This window comes from Telmatherina bonti (assembly GCF_933228915.1).
Source record: "Telmatherina bonti genome assembly, chromosome: 6".
Lineage (NCBI taxonomy): Eukaryota > Metazoa > Chordata > Actinopteri > Atheriniformes > Telmatherinidae > Telmatherina > Telmatherina bonti.
In genome coordinates this window covers 19,373,921-19,394,161 of record NC_136624.1, presented here as the reverse complement: position 1 = coordinate 19,394,161, position 20,241 = coordinate 19,373,921, and the positions used below count along the sequence as shown (strand labels likewise).

The 20,241-nt window shown below is 39.0% G+C and overlaps 2 protein-coding genes across 5 annotated transcripts in view; both read right to left on the bottom strand.

The window, feature by feature from the left end:
• Positions 1–10,027, bottom strand: part of cpne1 (copine I) — a 29,489-nt gene extending 19,462 nt beyond the window's left edge. Inside the window, exons 1-3 of one of the 4 annotated variants that reach the window (XM_079242237.1) lie at positions 9,920–10,014; positions 7,216–7,280; positions 57–4,015 (exon numbers count right to left, since the gene is read on the bottom strand). In XM_079242237.1, the coding sequence (XP_079098363.1) occupies positions 1,279–3,987 (2,709 nt within the window). In that variant the 5' untranslated portion in view covers positions 3,988–4,015; positions 7,216–7,280; positions 9,920–10,014 and the 3' untranslated portion in view covers positions 57–1,278. Of the gene's footprint in view, positions 1–56; positions 4,016–7,215; positions 7,281–9,919 lie in introns of those variants that run through there. The other 3 variants (XM_079242241.1, XM_079242238.1, XM_079242240.1) reach the window with 3 other exon arrangements.
• A 403-nt stretch (positions 10,028–10,430) lies between these two features.
• nfs1 (NFS1 cysteine desulfurase) lies at positions 10,431–18,801 on the bottom strand. The gene is made up of 13 exons (XM_079242911.1): positions 18,497–18,801; positions 17,379–17,455; positions 16,746–16,862; positions 15,925–16,008; positions 15,553–15,705; positions 15,380–15,473; positions 14,642–14,776; positions 14,304–14,461; positions 14,115–14,220; positions 13,909–13,990; positions 13,692–13,775; positions 13,444–13,533; positions 10,431–12,476 (listed from the first exon to the last, which is right to left on the bottom strand). The coding sequence occupies exons 1-13, from the start codon at positions 18,600–18,602 to the stop codon at positions 12,413–12,415; spliced, it is 1,350 nt and encodes a 449-aa protein (XP_079099037.1). The 5' UTR covers positions 18,603–18,801; the 3' UTR covers positions 10,431–12,412.
• Between the last annotated feature and the right edge of the window lie 1,440 nt (positions 18,802–20,241).

The following is a 20,241-nucleotide window of genomic DNA, read 5'->3' as shown; positions in this document are numbered from 1 at the left end:
AACTGGAAAAGTGTGAAATCAGAAAGTGAAAAGCACACAGTCAGGGGGAGCTGATCGCAGGTGAGGAATGTCCTTTTATTAACCAAAGCAAAGGAGATTCCATCATCTATGGTTATACAAGTTTGTTCACACTAACATTAAAAAGAAAACGAGAAAAAAATCTTTAAGATGGAAGCATCCAAATCATGATTGAACTTACAACATGATACTACTAAACTAAAGAAAGAAAACACTACAGACTTCATCTCAGCACTCTACAGGCCAAACACCTACAAAGCTTGTGCTGTGGGGGAAAAAGGGGGATTTTGTGGGTGGTATCACTCAAACACAGCAATATCATAAAAACATGACAGACAAAAAGAGTTGAGTAGCCCCAAATTAGAAAATTAAGCATGAGTCAGCAATCAGCATATACCACATTATCTACATGGCAACAGAGAACTGTGTCAATACTTTATCACAGCAACAGAGCTTGAAGTCAGATTTTTTACCACAGGAAAGGGACATGTTAAGTCACCACAGCAACAGATCACAAACATTTGATCATGGGAAAATAGCATTTTTCATGATTTTACCATAGCAACATGAATTGTGACGACTTTATAAGAGCAACACATTTTATCATACCAACAGAAGATGTAAAGATTTTAATGCAACAACTATGAATATTAAGATTTTACCAAAGCAACAGAATAAACATTGTGTCATGGCAACAGATTGCAGCTACTTATCACTTTACTGTAGCAACAGAGCATGTTAAGATATTACCATAGCAACAGAGCATGTAAATTTCAAACCACAGCAGCAGAGCATTTTTTAGCGTGTACAGCAACAATGTTCATCAGCCTTGACATTCATCACATTACCAAAGCAACAAAACAGGTGAATGTATTGAGTCAGCTGTGGGCATGGCATGATAAAAAGTTGCATCAACTGGGTAGAAAAGGACCAAAATTCTTCCAACATCATCATAACCATCATGATAATCACTATCATAATTTTTTTCTTCAAGCAAAGTCACATAAGCAGCTGCAGAGAAAACAAAGTCTTGATTACAGTCTTTTGTGGACTGACGGCAAGGGATGGGGCTTACCTGTAGATATCTAAGGGTTTTGGTAATGAAGTGTAGTCACTGTACAGGGTAAGGTCCTAATGGGACGTCTGACAGAGTTCATCAAACAGTCAGGTGTGGTTTAAGTTGGGTTTGCTCCAACTCTGATGATCCAACAAATGTAAAATTGTATATAACTATACAGTTACTATGTTTAAGGTGAAGTTTTAACCCAGGCTTATTTTAACCTTGCGTGCTCCAATAGGTCTATCATTGAGATCCATGACTGCAGCAGAGGCCTCTTCATGGTTCTGAAAAGCCACCATGGCCTCACCAGTTGGCATGCCTTTCTCACTGAACTGCAAGCAAACTGAGCCTGGTAAAACCTGGTAGCCGTAGAAGAAGTCCATTATCTCATCAACCGTTACAGTGAATGGCATGTTCTGAAGCTTAACAATTGTTGGGCCAACAGCACCACGCTGATTGCTGGGATTGGTAGATCCTCCGGGAGTTGGTTGGTTGTGTAGACCTTCAGTCCCTGGAGTGAAAACCTGCTGTCCACCAGTTGCTCCACTACCTTGACGCCCCTGGCTGTTATTAGCCCCTCCTCCTCGATTTTGTCCACCTCCACTTCCTTTTCTGTTGGCATTATCATAAGGCACCAAGCCTCTCAGTCCATCCTGGCCGAATGGAGCTCCTCCTGGAGCTCCAGGACGAAAGCCTGGTGGCTCCAAGATTGGTGCTCCAGGAATTCCTGCAACTAGTGGGGGACCAACACCAAGACTAACATCTCCAAGGCCTGCTGCTAACGGAGGAAGAGGAGGAGGGCCCGCCAGTCCATTTCCTGGGGCTGGGAATGGAGTTACAAAGGGAGCACTATTGAGGTTCCCCATGGTGTTTCTGAGAAAATTAAACTCCTCGCCACTAATACCAGCAAAAGGATTGATTTGAGGTTGCTGGGGGTTAGGCTGGGCTTGCTGGTGCTGGTTCTGATTTTGGTTCAGCTGGTTTTGATTCCGCTGACCCCTCTTGTTTTGTGGTGGAGGATTTCTCTCAATTTCCTTCATTTGTTCAAAAGTAACCAGATGAACAAAGGCATCACGGCCATTGAGCTTTTGCCGATGCAGCCTTTCAGCTTTACGGGCATCTTCCTCGGTTCGGAGCTGGAAGATGGCTTGCCCTAAACCATTACCATGGCTATCAGTCAGGACTTTAAGGGTGTCCTCATAGAGTCCTACACCTTCCAGGAAGGCACGAACATCCTTCTTGGATATGTTGTAAGGGATATTGGTAATGTGGGCGCAATTCCTAGGAGCTTTCAAACTGTCCTGGTTTTTACCATCACCCAGTGCTGCTTCACGTTTGCGAATGGAATCAATCTTTTCCAACATTCCCTTTCGGCTGATTGGGTGAACCTGGATAAAGCGTGAGCCCATATACTGCATGTGAGCACCAAGAGCACTCTTGTGGTCCTGCTCAGATTTAAATTCAAGGAAGCCCTCTCCTGTAGCACGTCCATTTGGCCCATAGGCTATGTAGATGCTGTCTTCCACCATGGCCAAACTCTTAAAAAACTCTTTAATCTGTTTTTTGTCAGCTTCATATGGTAGACCTTTTAGATAAACACAAAACTCTTGCCTGTGGGGAGATCGGGATCTTTCTCGCTGATCTCTGCCTCCTGTCCCAAAATGACCACGTCGGTGGTGATGATCTAGCAACTCATTGCTGTTATTTGATTTGTTGCTGATGTGATGAGCATGGCTTGTCCCACTGTCACCAAAGCTGACCCACTGATGTTCAGAGCCTGGGGTGATCTCAATGAATCTTTGACCCATCATGCCACCTCCACGCTTCAAAGCTTCAAAACTGTCCTGGGGAGAAAAGAACTTAACCACAGCCCTGCCATTGGGCCGGCCCTGCCCATCTCTCTGTAGACGAACCCCATCCACCCCTAGACCTCGAAAAAAATCCCTAATTTCCATTTCTGAGCAGGAAAATGGGATGTTTTGCAAAACAATAAACAATTCGTCGGGATTGATTGCTCCTGCCCCAGTGGCTACAACAGCAGCAGCCTTCATATGGGCTTGAAGGCCAAGTGAGGCCAGTGGCGAGAGAGGATTGAACAGCATAGGGTTAGGGGTTCCAAGTGGAAGTCCAGAGCCCAGCCCTCCAGGGGGAGGGAGAGACGGGTTGAAGGGAGGTAGAGAAGACATGTGAGGGAGGTGGGACATGGGTGGCACTGGAGGTCCTTGGGATAGGGGAGAGACAGTAGGGACAGGGGGGAGGGAAGAACCTGGAGGAGGTACTGGAATTGTGGGCAGTGTAGGCATCGGGGGCATAGAAGGCATGCTGGGAAGTGGAGGAATGGGTGGGGGACCAGCACTGAGAGATGCCAAAGCTGTGGTCATTGTTGGAGCAGAACTGTAGCTGTTGGGAAAGCTTGGTACCACAGTGGCAAGGCTGGCTACTGCCTTGTTACTCGGTTGTTCCTGAGAAGAGCTTGCTGCTGTCACAGAAGCTTGGGTATTACTGAAACTCTGGTTACCATGGCCACCAGATCTTCCACCTGTTGCTGACTGCACTGTGGGAATAGTAGCTGCGCTTGACTGTCGATTACCACTTCCTGCTGTTGGTGCAGCCATCTCCACAGCTCCTGCACCAGCTTCAAATCTACGGCGGCTAAGTTCAATCATGTTTTGCATTTCTGTCTTGCTACTTAGTAACAGTGACACCTTGGAGCCTTTGATTGACCCGCCTGTTCGCATCATCCCTAGTCGAGCATCCTCATCTGTGGCAAAAACGATGAAGGCTTCACCATGTTCACCCCCCACGATGTGCACTCCCCCATCAGGAATCGTGAGGCCAGAGAAGAAGTGTCTGATGTCCATGGTGCCAGCCACTATGGGCAGACCCTGCAGCCTGATGACTACCGCCATACTGACTGCTAAACAACAGCCCTACAACCTGGGGAGAAAGCAACACTACCATCAGAAGAGCAGAAGTAACAAGACCATTGGTTTCCAGATGTTTCTCAGACTGGACTTTGCAAGCATATGAAAAGATATAACCAACACTGATTACATGTCAGGTTTTTTTGGTTCTTTGTTTTATGTATTATCAATAACTTAAAATAATTGTTGAGTCTTGACATTGGAAACCACAGGTGTTTTGAAGGGTTTAGAGTGAAAAAGGGAGAGAACTTAGCACAATTTGTATGGAACTTAAAAGATAAATGGAGACAACACTAACACACATTATGCAACTTTAATAAGCTGGACTAACTTAATCATCAAGTGAGAAAATTACGTGATTATCACCCTAAATATATATATATTTTTTTGTGTTAGACAACAAAAGACATTTGTGTAAAAGCAGTAGCACATAGGTCGACAAGGCCACATGGAGAAAAGAAAGCTTTCACAGGAACAAAAATACTCCAGACAGAGTTGATGCCGCACTACACATTTTCTCTTCAAAAGATAAAACAAATCAGTTTTAAAGTAATCTAATGAAAGCTTTGGTTTGACATGCCAAAATTTTACATTTGGCTGGTCTTGCCAAACATTTTTCAAGCTAAATGTGCTTTATATCTTTATTCTGAAGCAAGCATGCACTGAGACCACTAATATCCAGCAAGTCTTGGTTTATATTTAAAATAGATTGAAGAATAAATCATCTAACAGTATCTGAAATTAATTTTATAACCTGAACTTCATAAAAGAAATTTAAAAAAAAACACTAGAAAAGTACATTGTCATGCAACAAACTTTATCTGGCAATTTGAAAAAAATATGACAACTCTGTAGAGGTGCTATGTTATCCATTTTCAACCAAGTATGTTTGTTTAAGAACTAATTAGGAGTTAATTCTGTGGTAAATTGCATGCTAGACTTCTGCATGCTAAACGCGTTTGCTTATCAAAAGGCTAAAGAGCCACCGCAGAGTTACATAGTTATGTCTCTGCAAACTTGTCTTTAGACCTGTTCATACCGCTTGCTAGCATGCATATCGGACGATTAGATAACACGTGGACAGCACAAAAGATTTGTCTGTAGACACTCTGGATGCATTCATTGGTGATCTAGAACACTAGGGGTTATACAACCAAATGCAAAAATTTAGCCCCCATCCACCATCAGGTCGAGGTCGGTATGGTTCAGTTTGTTTCATTAAGTCCTGATCCTTCAGTCCTTCAATGGTTACCTTAAAAGAGTGTGTCTCAAAAACAAAGGATGAGAATGTTGGACATCTAGCCGTTTCAATTCTGTCTTCTTGGAATATGGCTTTAAACAACATAAAGTGCACAGTATATTTATATGTGCTGCTGTTGCCACTTTATTCTTACCACTGACTCACACAGGAAATGATTCTTTTGAGTAACCAACAAATTGCAAACTTTTTTGGGTCACATCAGTAAAATTGGGACCTGTGACAAAAATAGTAAGACAGGTCAGATCAAATACTATGACACTATGATCAAAACAATGCACAACCCAGACCTGTTGGTAGAAATAAGGCTATTGAAGGACCATCAACAAATTTTACGTGACCTCATGTAAGCAGAAGGGAAAGCACTTGGATGGGAGTCTTCCATCAAGGGGACATGCCCTAAATATTTAGTAAGTAACACATTTCTCAACTCCAATCAACTAATCATCATTTACTACAGTTTATACCTTTTAACCTAATCAGGTCACAGTGGTAACATACTCGGCACAAAATTTTCCCTAGAGTATTTTCTTGCTTTTCGGCGGAAATCACCAATAAAAATCAATGATAATCTTTTTATGTCACCCAAAACATCCAAATTTGGTTCAAACAATATTTAAAAATTGCCAGGAATTAGGTATTAAATCTATGCTGATGCTTGTGATTCATTAACGCAAAAAAAAAAAAAAAAAAAAAAAAAAAAAAGGTAAGTCAACTTTAATTTTAAATCCAATTGTTCAGACAGTGCTCAGATGTTGCGCTTTTATTTTCCTTTATTATTGACAGAAACCCCCCCCCCGTTCATATTTTGTGTTAATTTCTGCCGTAACACTGAACGAAACCCATCTGAGTGCTGCACAAAAACTCTAATTTGTCATTTATAACAAAGCCCATCCTGAACGATAACTGGTAAATAATTCCATAGTTTATTGTTAACATACAGTATATTTTTCCATTCATTCATTTTATTATTATTTGCAGGTTACGTTATGCAACTTAAAACACATAATAAATGCAAATCAGGAAAATGTGATGCGTGTTAATGCCTGAATAATAATAATAATAATAATAATAATAATAATATTAATGAAGATCAGATCTCTGAATGCTGTTTAAAGCAGCTGTACAGCTCTTAGATGATGTAAATACAATCTGAATGAATTTGAAATTCACTGAGAATCTTCTAGTATATTAAAATATTATCAGTGCCTGTACTCTTAGTTAGTCCTATTATCAGAATAACCCTGCCTCAGTCAAAAGCGGCGATTGCTTCTTGACCAACAAAGTCCTGGCCTTGGGACTGTTTTATCTGATGAGAGTAATTTTGGTTATCAAAACAAACGGCTGGTTCTCAGAATAATCATCTGGTCCAAATAATCACTTAAAGTAGGGGTGGGACAATCGAATTGAAAAATCGAATATCAGGATTTTTTGCTTCACAATTTTAAATTCAATTTTTTGTTGAATTTTTTTTAAAATTTTTATTTCAAACAAATAAAAATACATTATAAATTTTTGTCATTTAAATTTTTTTTATTGATCTTTTTACTTGTCTTCTTGGGCATTACAGAATGATGGTTTGGCTACTAATCAAGAAAAATGACGCGCAAAAAAAGTTTTGTACATTTGTTTTTGTTTTTAAGTCTACAAAAATCAGCAATATTGAGGAATCATGAAAATCGCAATTTAAATCGAATCGGCACCCAAAAAATCGGAATGGTATCGAATCGGGACAAAAGCATGTCGCCACAGCCCTAACCTGAAGTGGATTTGTCATATTTGGGGGCCATGTTACTGAGCCCTCTCAATAACTCAAAAGTGATTTAAAATAATTTCATCAAAGAAAGCTTTATCGTTTTCTACCATGCAGTCAACAGAAAATCTTTGTATTCAGCAATGTGGTATATTTTGTGCAACAGTAAACCTTCATAAATCTCATGCAACTTGCAACTCACCAATGCAACTAAGCAGTGTGTCTAGTTTCACTGAGTAACAGAAGATTTCTGCTGGACACTGAAACCTGGTGAAAAGGTCAGAGAAACAAACATTCCTGTTCAAAACATTTTCAAATAAAGTGACATGATGTGTTACATTAACTTCCAGTGACAGGCGTAGTGCTGTTTCAGTGTCTAGTTTTCAATCACACTTAAAAAGTGATTAATAAGCTACAGATGATTTTAGCTCCGCAACATGAACATTAAACATAAAAACAACACAAAAACCAAACACAAGAATCTAAAAGGATGGATTTTTGAGCTTTCTTCTTGTACCAGACAACCAAAGACACATACTTGCCCAAAGCCAATACTCAAGACTATACGCATAACATACTTCACATTCAACTCAAATTCTCTTCAAAACAAGAAATGTGAAAGCCAGGCTGAGCTACAGAGATTTGGTTTCAACTCAACAACCAGCTACTGTGGCAACCAGTATAAAAGACTCAGCAAACACCAATCAACAACATAGGATTTATCAGGCGGTGGTCAGCAAACCACACAGAACTGGATGCTCATATATCACAAAGTCATCAGACAGAACTTAAGCACCTCCTTTGAAAACACCAAAGCACAGCATGTCAGTCAAAATATGCAATGCATCAAAAAGGAAACATTAATAATATAACAGCATAAACGCATCGATAAGAGCAGCCGGAGAATCGTGATCAACCTCTTTGAAAAAGCAGTCAGATACATAGATCCAGAAAAGCATTAGCAAGATATCAATCAACCAGAGCAACATTAGGATTATATAAACCACAGCAACTTGAGCAACTGATAACCAGCACATTGCCAAAGATAGCAGCTCATCATGGAAGAAAGTAAAAAACATCCAAGGTGCAAAGCAAGATTTTAGCCAAAACTGATTAAAAAAAAAAAATCTTTCCAGCTGAGTAACAGAAGTTGAGATGATTTTTGCTGTACGCACAACAGTCCATATAACCACCTGAGATGAATATGTCAGTAAACTCCAACACTCCCGTCTCTGAATTTCAATAAAACACTCAAAATATTGAATGCTTCAGGTCTTAATATTACAATCCAGCTTGCAGCACATTACACATTGCAACCACAACTTTATTCCTGATAATAAAAATATCACCATCAATGAAGGAAATGCCCAACTCCAGCTGACCACAATGTAACAATTCAAAACAGTTTTAATTAATCTTCAATGGAAACATCAACTCAATTAATCACTTATTGATTGCAAACTTCCACAGAGTTAAAAAAACAAAAGTAACAGCAAAGTCCAGGTAAAGCACTCACAGCTAATTACATTTACTAGTATCCAGAGGCAGAGGAGCAGGTTCAACAAAAGCTGCATTTTCCACTCAAGGAACAGGAAAACACAATGGAGCTGAAAGAAGACAGAAAGCAACCAGAAAGAAATGTTTAATGCAGCAAATTCAGAATCAAAGAGGGAAAACAATGAAGCTTACTCAGAAACAGGAATACTTAGCTTTCCAGGGACAAGTCTCAATCTCAAACCCCAGTCAAGAAGACAGAAAATAAAGTGCACAGTTGATCAGAAATAGTGGAACATCCTTTAATAACTCAGAGACAAAACTGAATTAAATCCATAACATTGATGAGGAACTCTTCACTTGCCAGCCTGCAGAGCCCAAACCAAGGAGTGTATTGACAGAAATAAAGAAGTCCAGGGCACATTCCTTTTTTTGTTTTCACCCTATTAAACATCAAAGGAACTGTCTAAAATTCCGCTTCCGCTTCGAGAGCTCCACTGACCTCTCATAATGAATGCAATGTAATCCACTGGTTATTCTCTGTAAATCCAGGACCCAGTTCAAAGAATAAAAGCTTGTTCACAGATCAGACCAAGAGCCCTATAAAACGTGCAGGCCCTGCCGCCCAATATTCAGACCACAACTTTGGAGACATGAGGATTTTAGACAAATCAATATCACCATCTTTTGATGGCATACAATACTAACATGGAAAATTATTAAATTATGTTACAGTGCATTGAAACAAAAACTATGAGATTGAAACAGGTATCAGCTTCTTTGTTTTGTTTTTACACCACAGAGATAAACTGGCACAAGCACATTTTTTGTCATGATTGAACAGACTTACTCCAGCTTGTACAACTTTCTACCTGCTCTCATCAACAGCTCGTGCCGTTGTGGTGTCTGATGCCTTGACCAAGGGGCGTGGCTTGTGTTCACGGTTTCCTATGTGCAGTGATGGCAGTGCGGTCTGTAATACTTAATCTGTTCAGAAATCAAGCTCTCCTTACCAGTTCCTACAAAATGACTAATCTATATGATTATTGATTCAAATGCAGTGAAAATTGTAATAATTTTAATCATCATCAGCTGACGTAATGAGTAGCGAGTCGATACTTTTTCCTTTTTGAAAGCTAAATTTGTTTACACAATCAGCAAGTATACTGCGCAAAAATTATACACGAGAACCTAGGACTTAACCAAATAGTTAGTTCCCATAAGATTTACTAGGTGTAACTAGTCAGGATTAGCATCAGCACAGGCTAACACCCTTGTTAGCAACCTAGCTGCTTTGTATGTGTGTCTTGGAGCGAAACAGCGTGCAGGATGCGTGCTTTCAGCAGCTCCTTTCGCGCTCAGCTCCAACAGTAATAACACAACTAAGCGTCCTGTCGCTTGTGGATTCTTACCGAGAAAATTGCCAATAAATACACCGAAGTTTAACTCATAAATTGGTCTTTTCTTCACTCTTCACTCTTCTCTTCGCAGGGAGCACAGCACGAAATGTCGGCGCAAATACCGCGAGACCTGAGGTCATGACGCGAGAATCTGCTACTGACGTTTTTCCAACCCGACCTTGGAGCGATGCTGCTCCCGACTGGCTGAATAAGGTTAAATGAGGATAAATCAAGTCTGGAAGTAAAATGAGCAAAAACATATTGGTGTCTTTTTATTTACTTTTGTGTTAATTATTTTTTATTTTCATGGGGTGCCCACAGTGTTCAATTATGCATCCAAACAATGCTACTAAAACTTTTCGTTGGAATCATATTTTCTGTCAATGCATATTTTATAGATCATATTGTCTCTAGCTACAAAGAAAATGCTCCACTTAACATCCAAGGATCAAATATTTGCACATCAATAAAATAAAATAAAAATGGACACAAATGTTGATTGCATAATCAAAAAGCAGCAGTTTTATTGGGTAATAGTGTGTGTATAGAATAATTTGATGATAGAGGAAGCAAGAGTCACAAATAGCTGTAGACACAGACTACATACAAGAACACAGTACAAGACTTAAAAACATATTCCCAGATTATGAAGTCTCTTTCTCTGATACATTGTATCTCACTACTTTGTATTCAGTATTTGAAGACAAGATTTTTAGTACAATATTGGAAAAAATTTACCAAACGTCTTGAAAATTAGAACTGGGGGAGCTCTAGATATGGGGAGAAATATATCTCCCCATATCTAGAGAGGAAAAAATCAGACTCGAACTCTATGGTAGGTCATCACATCTTGTTGACTGAGTAAAATAATGCCTACTACCCTGAGCTGCTCGCTCCAACTTCACCCCAAATTCTGTTTTATTTCACTTGTTCATTAGAAAAGTACATCTCTGAGTTTCACTTTGTATCATGGTGTCATATTTAGCGATGGCATGTCATCATATCAACATCTACTGAAGATCAATTATATGACTGGATAAACTCCATCATTCTCAAGACCAGCCCGATGATGAACATACTCAGCATAAAATGAAATGCAAAGACAAATAACTATATATACACTACCTGGCCACCCAAAAAAAGTCACCTGAATTTAATTACGCATATTTGTAAAAGACTTGTATTGGATACTTACTGCATGGGTGATTATCTTCCAGCTGGCAACTAGCTATTCAAATTGAAGTGAAGAGCTTAACATAGAAAGGCAAATCCCATGGTCATGGAAAATATGTTGATGTCTAATGAAATATTAGAGTGACTTTATTTTTGGTCAGGCAGTGTATTTTACAGATCAGAACATCCACCACTCATTTAACTTATGTCACACCATTTTTTCTTCATTGTTTTTAAACATGCACCAGACTAGCATGCATGATTTCAATCAACGGTATCATGATCTCACAGTATGAACATGCTTGTAACATTTTATCCATGGGAATAATTTTTATTGGTGCCTTAGTAATATAACTTCCCTGATGGTTTCTCAGTTTCTTGTCATACCAGTAACTCCACTTTTAAAGATGATGTTAATGTTTCATTAAAAAAACAAAACCCACATATACAGAGCTGTATTAATTAACTGAGAAACTCTTCACCAGCTCCACTGCACCAACCATCAGACTCAGTTGGACTCAGCAAGGTCAGGTTACCTAAACAGAGGCAGACTGATAGCCGTGCTGCAAAGACTCGATGCATTTATTGAATGTTGACCTGTACAAAATGAGATTATTAAAAATCTTTGAATAATTGATTGTACAGGAGATGCATATTTATTTGCAGCATTCTGATGTTGATACAAAAAAAGCACATAAGAACAAGGGTGCCAACAGCTTGGCAAAGATTTTTCTCTTTCAAAGTTCTCTTTCAAAGAGTTTGTTTTTTCTTTTTTGTCTATTTTTGTCTTTTTTGTCAATAATTTTGCTCCACAAAATTTTATTTATATAAATGATTTAAACTGAAAACTTTGTTCAAAAATGGCACATATAACATTTGTATTCACTGTAATTTCATGTTTTATCCTGACTGGTTTGTTGCACTAGTCAAACTGTGAGAACTTGGTCCAAAATCTGTTTACATTTTTTCTGCAGGCAGTCTCTGTTGGACAAACTCAAAACTGGGTGGTGGTGATATCACAGCGAGTACCCCAGCCAAACATTTTATTATGTTTTTCGGGCAAATGTCAATTTTAAGACTGCCTAACGTGTTTAAGAGCCTCTGACAAGTTTTCAGTGGAGAATGAATGCAAAACGCTGAGCAACATTTCCAGACAGCAACTGGAGCCGCTTCTTCAAAAACAAACAGCTACAGCTACAAACAGACTTCAAGTCGGACAGGAAGTTTGTGCGTGTTTGTGTATAGGAAGAAAAAGCTATGCTGTTCCCAGAACTTTTTGGGGAACCATAATCTTATTCGGCCACTAGGAAGTAGACAGGAGGTGGGAGGAGTCTAGTGCTGAGTCCACTTGATGCTCTTCAGGTCAATACCTTCCTGAACCATCTCCCACAGGGGGCTGATGGAAGAAAAATAGGAAAAAAAAAAATCACAATTAGCAACTGGTCTGTACAGCAGTGGCCAGGGAGTAAAAAGACAGTAAAACTGCCACATTCTTTGCCAAGTGGTGAGCAAACATTTCAAGGTGGACTGTTATGAACCTTTGCTGCATACCACCTTCTTTAATGTTACTGCTTGTAGTCTTGCTTCTCAATTTGGATCTAAACTATTGAAACAAAGACAAAGTGCCTAAAACTTTATTGAAGCCAAAAGTTTCTGCTTCACTGACTGTACAAGTTTACGAAAAACTTTGCTGAGTGATAGTCCCTAAGTATATACAATACAAGTAAAAAGTTTGGACACATTTTACCTTTGAATTTAATGGGAAAGTGTGTCCAAACGCTTAACTGGTAATGTACGACTTCTAAAATGAGCTTATTGTGTAAAATGCTAGTTTCCAACCCACGCTCACAGGAAATTGTGGTCCAAATTTAGAAGTACTTAGTAGCCAGTTAGTTCCATCAGAAAGGATTCCTGATTATTAATTAATTCAAACCGGGCCTACCAGAGGAGCAAACTTTTTAAACAGAGTAATACCTTAAAAAAAGACCTCTTCTAATGACCTGGTCAAAACAGCAGTTCACTTGATTGCCTAGCTGAACAACATGATTCTGAGAGGTTCACGAGTGGTCTTCTACTCTTAAGTGGTTCATACAAATTCACTCACAAAAACCAAACAAACACTAAATCAATTTGGGATTTTGCTACCTTGAACCATCACATTTTTCTACTCTGACCATCTTTCCTTCCCGTAACACAAAATGCAGCAGAACATCTAGAAGGCTGAAGCTATCTTCTCCTTAAATGCTTCAAACCAGCTTTGAAATAGTCACACAAAATCACAAATCACAATACAACATCTGTCCTACTTTATTAAAATCTAAACCACGAACATCAGACCAAAGTTAAAAGTCAGTTGAACTCACCTCATCTCTCTGAGTCTGCGGACCTGATGGATGCATTTTTCTGCTGTGTAGTCAACTTCTTCTTCTGTGGTGAACCTGCCAATGCCAAACCTGTAAAAGACAGAAACACAGCATATTAATCTACAAGTAAATTTACTCAAGTCTGAAATATCTTTGTTCCAGTGAGTTTCTTCTGTTTGGTGGGGTAATGATAAATAAATTTAACAAAAACCTGTTTTGATGACACCGATTTTGTCAAATTTTTGTACCTGATGGAAGAGTGAGCCAGGTCTTCATCTGCTCCGATTGCTCTGAGGACATATGATGGTTCCAGAGACGCTGATGTACACGCACTGTAGCCCACACAGAAACGCATGATTTTATTTATTCATCATTAAATGTTCATTTTGTTGTTAAAAAGTGTAAAAATGAGAGGAAAAAAGAAAAACTTATTCACACTTAAACAAGAACAGTTTTGTGTCTGACCTTCCAGATGATAGAGCAACATCCTTCAGAGCCATCAACAGACTTTCTCCTTCCACGTAAGCAAAGGAAAGATTAATGCAGCCTAGAAATAAAAACACACATGCACAAGTATATAAGTGCATCTAAATCACAGTTCCAAGTGACACACAATCAGCAAAGCCTGAACGACCTGACAAAGAAATTGTTGCAAACAGATGTCTGTTTACCAGGGTAGCGTTGCTCTGGATCTCCATTCATGATGACATCAGGAATCTCAGACATGATCTTCTGGACTAGACGATTAGCCAGCATGGACACTCTCTGGTGATCATACTACACATAGAACCGCACATTAAGTACCACGATACATGGGTGCATTTGTTCAGTCTTTCCACATTTTAGTACGCTGATTTTACCTCCATCTCCTTTTGGGCGATGTTGCAGGCTGCTCCCAGCCCAACAGCCAGCGGGGTGGGGACAGTGCCAGAGCGGAGACCCCTCTCCTGGCCGCCACCATTCTGCAGTGGCTCCAAACGCACCCGAGGCCTACGGCGCACATACAAAGCCCCCACACCTGTACACATACACACAAAAACACACTTCTTGGCAATCTAATCTAAATTCTGGTGAAAAAAAAAAGATCAAAACACCCTTTAGCCAGCTAGTATGGGCTTAAAAAACAAAAACAATCCTTTATCTGCTTTTCAAGCAGTTAATGACACAGTAACAATTTACTACTGCTACCAACACCAACCTTTGGGCCCATAGATCTTGTGGCCGCTAATGGACATCAGATCCACCTTCCAGTCAGAGACATTAATGGGAACCTTTCCTACAGCCTGAGCAGCATCAGTGTGGAGGAAGACCCCTTTACTCCGGCAAAGCTGGCCTTTGAACATAAAGAGATAACATACATGAGTCGCCAGCAGAACTTTTAAATCAAGCTCAACATAGATGGAGTGATTATTACTGTAGCTGTGAAAGATGGCTCAGTCCCTTTGAGGCAGCATTTAAAGTAGCACTATGTAACTTACTGACCTTAAAAATATGTGTTTCTGACTTATTGATGACACAGTGACATTTATTAGGTGCAATCCTGGAGCTGCGTTGCCTAGCAGTGTTGCATGGCTGAGAAACCACACTTCACAACTTTGTGTTCCCGCCTGGAGTATCAAGTTACAGATGAGTTTCGTTTTACATACTATGACACACGGTGGATATCATCACAGTGTCAATTTTTAACATGCACTGTGGCTGATTCATTATAAAACACCGAGGACATTACTGAAGGAAGAGGGAAAACAATGAATCAAATGAACAAAAGAGATAAAAGAGTCCAGATCAGATTGACTTTTACTTGCTGGAGATACATCAGAGTACTGGTAGGATGCAAGATGGATGCTGAACCGTCTTTAAGAGGTCCTTCACAAAGAAAATCTGCTAGTTATATAGTGCTTCTTTAAATAACAATAACTTGTGTTGTTATGGTTACCAATATCCTGAATGGGCTGCTTTACTCCAATCTCATTGTTCACAGTCATCACTGACACCAGAGAGGTGTCGGGACGGATGGAGGCCTCCAACAGCTACAGAAACAGAGTTTATACAGTTGACTTCTTCATGTCGTAAACATTACATGAAATTTTTTCTGTTCTTCTTGTGTACCTCCAGATCCAGCAGCCCGTTCTTCTGGACAGGCAGGTAGGTGACCTTAAAGCCTTCGGACTCAAGAATTCGACAAGAGTCCAAAACACACTTATGTTCTGTCTGGGTGGTGATCACATGACGTTTCTTGGCCTGGTAGAACCTGGCAACACCCTGTGGGATAGGAACCATCACTTAGAAAAGGTGCGCTTAATCCATGCTGGTGTTACTGTGCTCTCATTTTGTATTTTGGATTGCTGAAACAATGTTTTTTTTTTTCCCTACAAGTCAAAAGTAACAGCTTTTGCTGTTCTAAAACAACACATGCTGAGAAGTGGTGGCCAGATGGCTGTGTGATGATGATGTTTAAGAGAGGAAGTGGCTAAATGAGACCTTGATAGCCATGTTGTTCGACTCAGTGGCTCCACTGGTGAAGATGATTTCTCTAGGATCTGCTCCAATCAGATCAGCCACCTGCTGCTCAGAGAGACAAAGAACACAGGATCAACAACTACATTCACTCAGAATCGTTGGAAGAAACAAATCTAGTTACTTTATGTTTATTCTCAGCAACTGAATCTGACTGGACCACATGCATACAATGTGGCTTAGAGTTGGATTCATGCGAAACATCTGAATGTGCAACATGACAAGAATGCTCAAATTGGAATTTTGGCTTTTTTCTCACTTCTTTACACATACTGAATTGAACTGACACGTTAATTACATAAAACCTTAATAGGAATCATTTAAATTCCAATCAGTCTGCATCCTGTTATTAGAATTTCAACCTTGTAGCCTGATGAAGCAAACAGAAAACTATATATTTTCAGCTGTCCAGAGCTCACTAACTTGCTGTAAGATGAAAAAGACACTAATACTGCAAATCTGATAATTTAAAACTAAAAAAGGAATAAAATGCAAATAAGATTACAACAGATGATCTTGAGTTATTTATCAGGCTGTTACTTTCAAAATCCAGATGAGTGTGACAGCTATACCGATATCTCCTCTGCATATAAATAGTATGGAAAGCAAATGCAGAAACTAGTGTCAATAAAATAAAAAAGAAACTTTTTATATTAACCCTATAAGGCAAAGCTGCCAGGTTGAAGTATTTTTATCATATCTCTGGAAATGCAAGTTGCCACAACAAAATCATGAAATTTCCATATGCTGCTGTTGCAGAGATTTCAGAGTGAGTGCCTGTTTACCTTCCTGGCTGTCTCCATGGCAGTCTCACTCTCCCAGCCATAGGCATGTGTCCTGGAATGAGGGTTACCATAGTAATTCACCTGGTATGGCAGCATGGCATCCAACACTCTGGGGTCCTAAACATACAAGCAAAAAGTTGTGAAGGTAAGTGCAGGTAAGTCTTTTGTGAAGTGAGTCACACTGTGAGTCACAGTGCAAAACATCTTTTTTTTCACAGATTGAAACTATAATGGCTCTATCAGCAATTATGCTTTCTATTACCGAAGTCTATATACAACATTAACTTCTAACAGAGGCTTCTAAGACACAAAAACATTGCTTTTAAGTTACACAATTCAAAATGTGTTGCCACTGAGCAATATACATATGCAAAAAAGAAGTTGACCACATTAAAAAGAAACATTAAAAAGAAACATTAAAGTAGTTGTAGGGTAATAAATTTAGCTGTTTACATGATGTTAACCAGAAGTAAGTACCTTGTAGACAGCATGACAGAATTGCTACCTTCACAGGAGGCAAATATCACCACATTATCTAATCATTAAAGTCTGCAACACACAGCTCTTAACACCAAATGCAGAGTCAAGACTTAACATAATCAAAAACAAGGCAAAGATATCAATCATGTCTACCATCGGTGTGGTAGCTTGGAAGTCCATGTAGAGGGGGCGGAGCTCATCTTTCTCCAATTCACGTTTCTTGATCAACTCTGCAGGAAAAAGAAAATAGAATTTCAGCCATGTTTAAGTTCATTCATACATCTAATTATTGAAAATGTACGGCAACTCATGGAATGTATGTCATTCATGCTATTGTTAAATATAAATAAAGTATAAAAACCAAGTAAAGCCTGAAGAGAAAAGGAGTCAAGTTACAAAAAAAAAAAAAAAAAAAAAAAAACATGAAAAAAAACAAACAAAACAAAACAGGAAATTAATTTAATTTCATTTGATTCGAAATTCTGCAAAACTCACTATTAGACTAAAAAAAAAAAATTACATCATTCAGGCATTTTCATCAAAGAGTTTATCCAGGTCTCCAAGATTGAGGGCTCAACGCCCCGGGAACAGAAATGTGCAGAAGGCAGCTCAATAGCTGTTGAACCATTTATCAGCTGTGTATGGTCAAACTATCACACAGACAAATGAACACTGATTCAAGTATATTTCTTTTATACATTTAATCAAATAAAACAGATTTTATATCCACCTCACTTTTAACTAACACTTTCATTAGCAGAAATTGCTAACTTTTTTTTTCCGTTTAGTTAGTATAGTGCCAAAAAAAAAAAATCAACAATTTCTTTCTTGCAATTGAGCCAGAGCTGTATACCATCATTATGTAAAATTAGAAATAGCAAAACGAAACCAAAATTAACCAGACAACCAAATTTACAGTGAAAAGTTTGGACACACTTTTCCATTAAATCCAATGTGTCCAAAACGTCTCCAAACTGTTGAATGGTAGCCTACATACAAACATACATACATTGACATACATTGACATTGATTTTACAACACAATATAATGTGAAGAACTAAAGCTAAAATTTTGCTTGAGCAAATCAGCCAGTTATGTTTTTATACATACATACACATACGTACATACATAAAATAATATTATTTTTAATCAGTTTATAGGAGTAATGAAGTTTACTGTCACCACACTAAACTGCGTCACTTTGGGATTAGCTGTGTGCTAAGCACTCAAAAGGAAATAAACTGTGTAATTAGCTCCGGGCTGCTGTTTACCTTTCTGTGGAGAGCTGGTAGCTGTCCGCTCAGAGCCCAGTCGTGGGGGAAGCCACGAGGCGGGCCTCAGCAGCCGGGAGGAGACAGTCCTTCCCGGGGAAAGCATCTGGTCGGTAGGCTGATTTCAGCTGAAGACTGACCTCCGTCAACAGGAACACGTTGACAGCAACCAGAACACCAGCGTACGCCGATGTGTCCAGGTAAACCTGCTAAGAGCTAGTGGATCAAATCTAATAAAATGCACAGTGTTAAAGGAAAGTTGGACACGAGTGAAGTTTCTTTTCTGATGTGTTAATGTGATGGGTTGTTACGTACAGGATGCAGCAGTCAGCAAATGTCAATTTTCACGCAACAGTACTCTTTTCTGGAATTGACTTTCAGAAGAAAAGACTTTAAAAAAAAAAAAACAGCAATTCGTTTTTTTAAAAGCACAAATGATCACGTAATTTTTAAAGTAATTGGTTAAAATGCTTTGATGAAACATGGATATAGTTATTTCTCGTTAATCAAAGTTAATCAAGTACTTGAAGTTGAATTTGTCACAAACAGAAAAAAACAATCCTAAAATCTACACTCAACAAAGGTTGGCTGGGCATAAATGTAGACACATCGAATAATATGCTCGAAAAAAAAACATAAGTAGAGTTTATCCATGAAAACTAGTGGCAATGACTATTTAAATAAAATTTGGAGGTTCAGTTGTCTTGTTTTTCTCTCGTTACGCAGGACATTTTTCTGTTTTACTGTTTTAATTTCCTGTTTCGACCTCACGGCTGTTCAAACATTGTGTAACTTGACACTGAGCAATGTCGACGCTTTTTCATGCTTGCACAATAATCGGAAGCAGGGAGCGCAACTTCCGGTGAACATCGTGCGCTCTCATAGGCCGAGCTTCATTGTTTTGGTCCAGTTGGGGGCGGGATAAAGAGTTTTTTCGTAATTTAATTAAATACAAACGTGTGATCATATAAGATCTGTCCAGTCTTCCTCTAGATACCGGATGCTCAAATCCAGTCATCTACCTCCTGCAAGTTTGATGCATTACTTTTCCAACACACCTGAACCTAATGAATGTCTTATTCCCAGGCCTCTGCAGAGATGAATGACATGGGAATGACGGAATTCAGCAATTTATTTACGCAGTTCTTGTAGGTAAAATACACCGATTACAGTTTATGAAGAGATATTCTGTTTTGATATTGGGTTATTCTGATATTTAGTATTTAATTTTGCAACAGTAATTTCAAAGGTTTACATTACAGTCTCACACAGTTTGGGAGAAGGCACTAGATGTTAATAAGTAAATATTAAAGTATGTTTAAACAACATCTCACTTGCAAAGAAAATTAACAGAAAACTGCAGTATAAGTACAGTGTCATGCGCTTCCTCTGGGTTATATGAATTTTCCTTGCGCTTTAGTCATATAAGAGATGTGTTTGAGTAATCTGCCCTGAATTTGGAGTTAGACACAGAAACAGCTGAGGCTTCACGGTTGGCTGTGCAGCAAGAGGTGTGCTGAGCTGATGAGGTTTATTTGCAAGTTGTTTGTGTTACCCATGCACTTTAACCAAGGATATGCCAAACTATGAGATCACTGGCTTTTTCAAATATTCAATATATGGGGTTTATTTCCTTTAGAAGAGCCGACTATTACATCTCCCAGGTGCAGGGCCGGATTAAAAATGCACAGGCTTCTGGGCCCAGAATGTTCCATTGGCCCCCTTCCCCACCCCAACAATGTGAA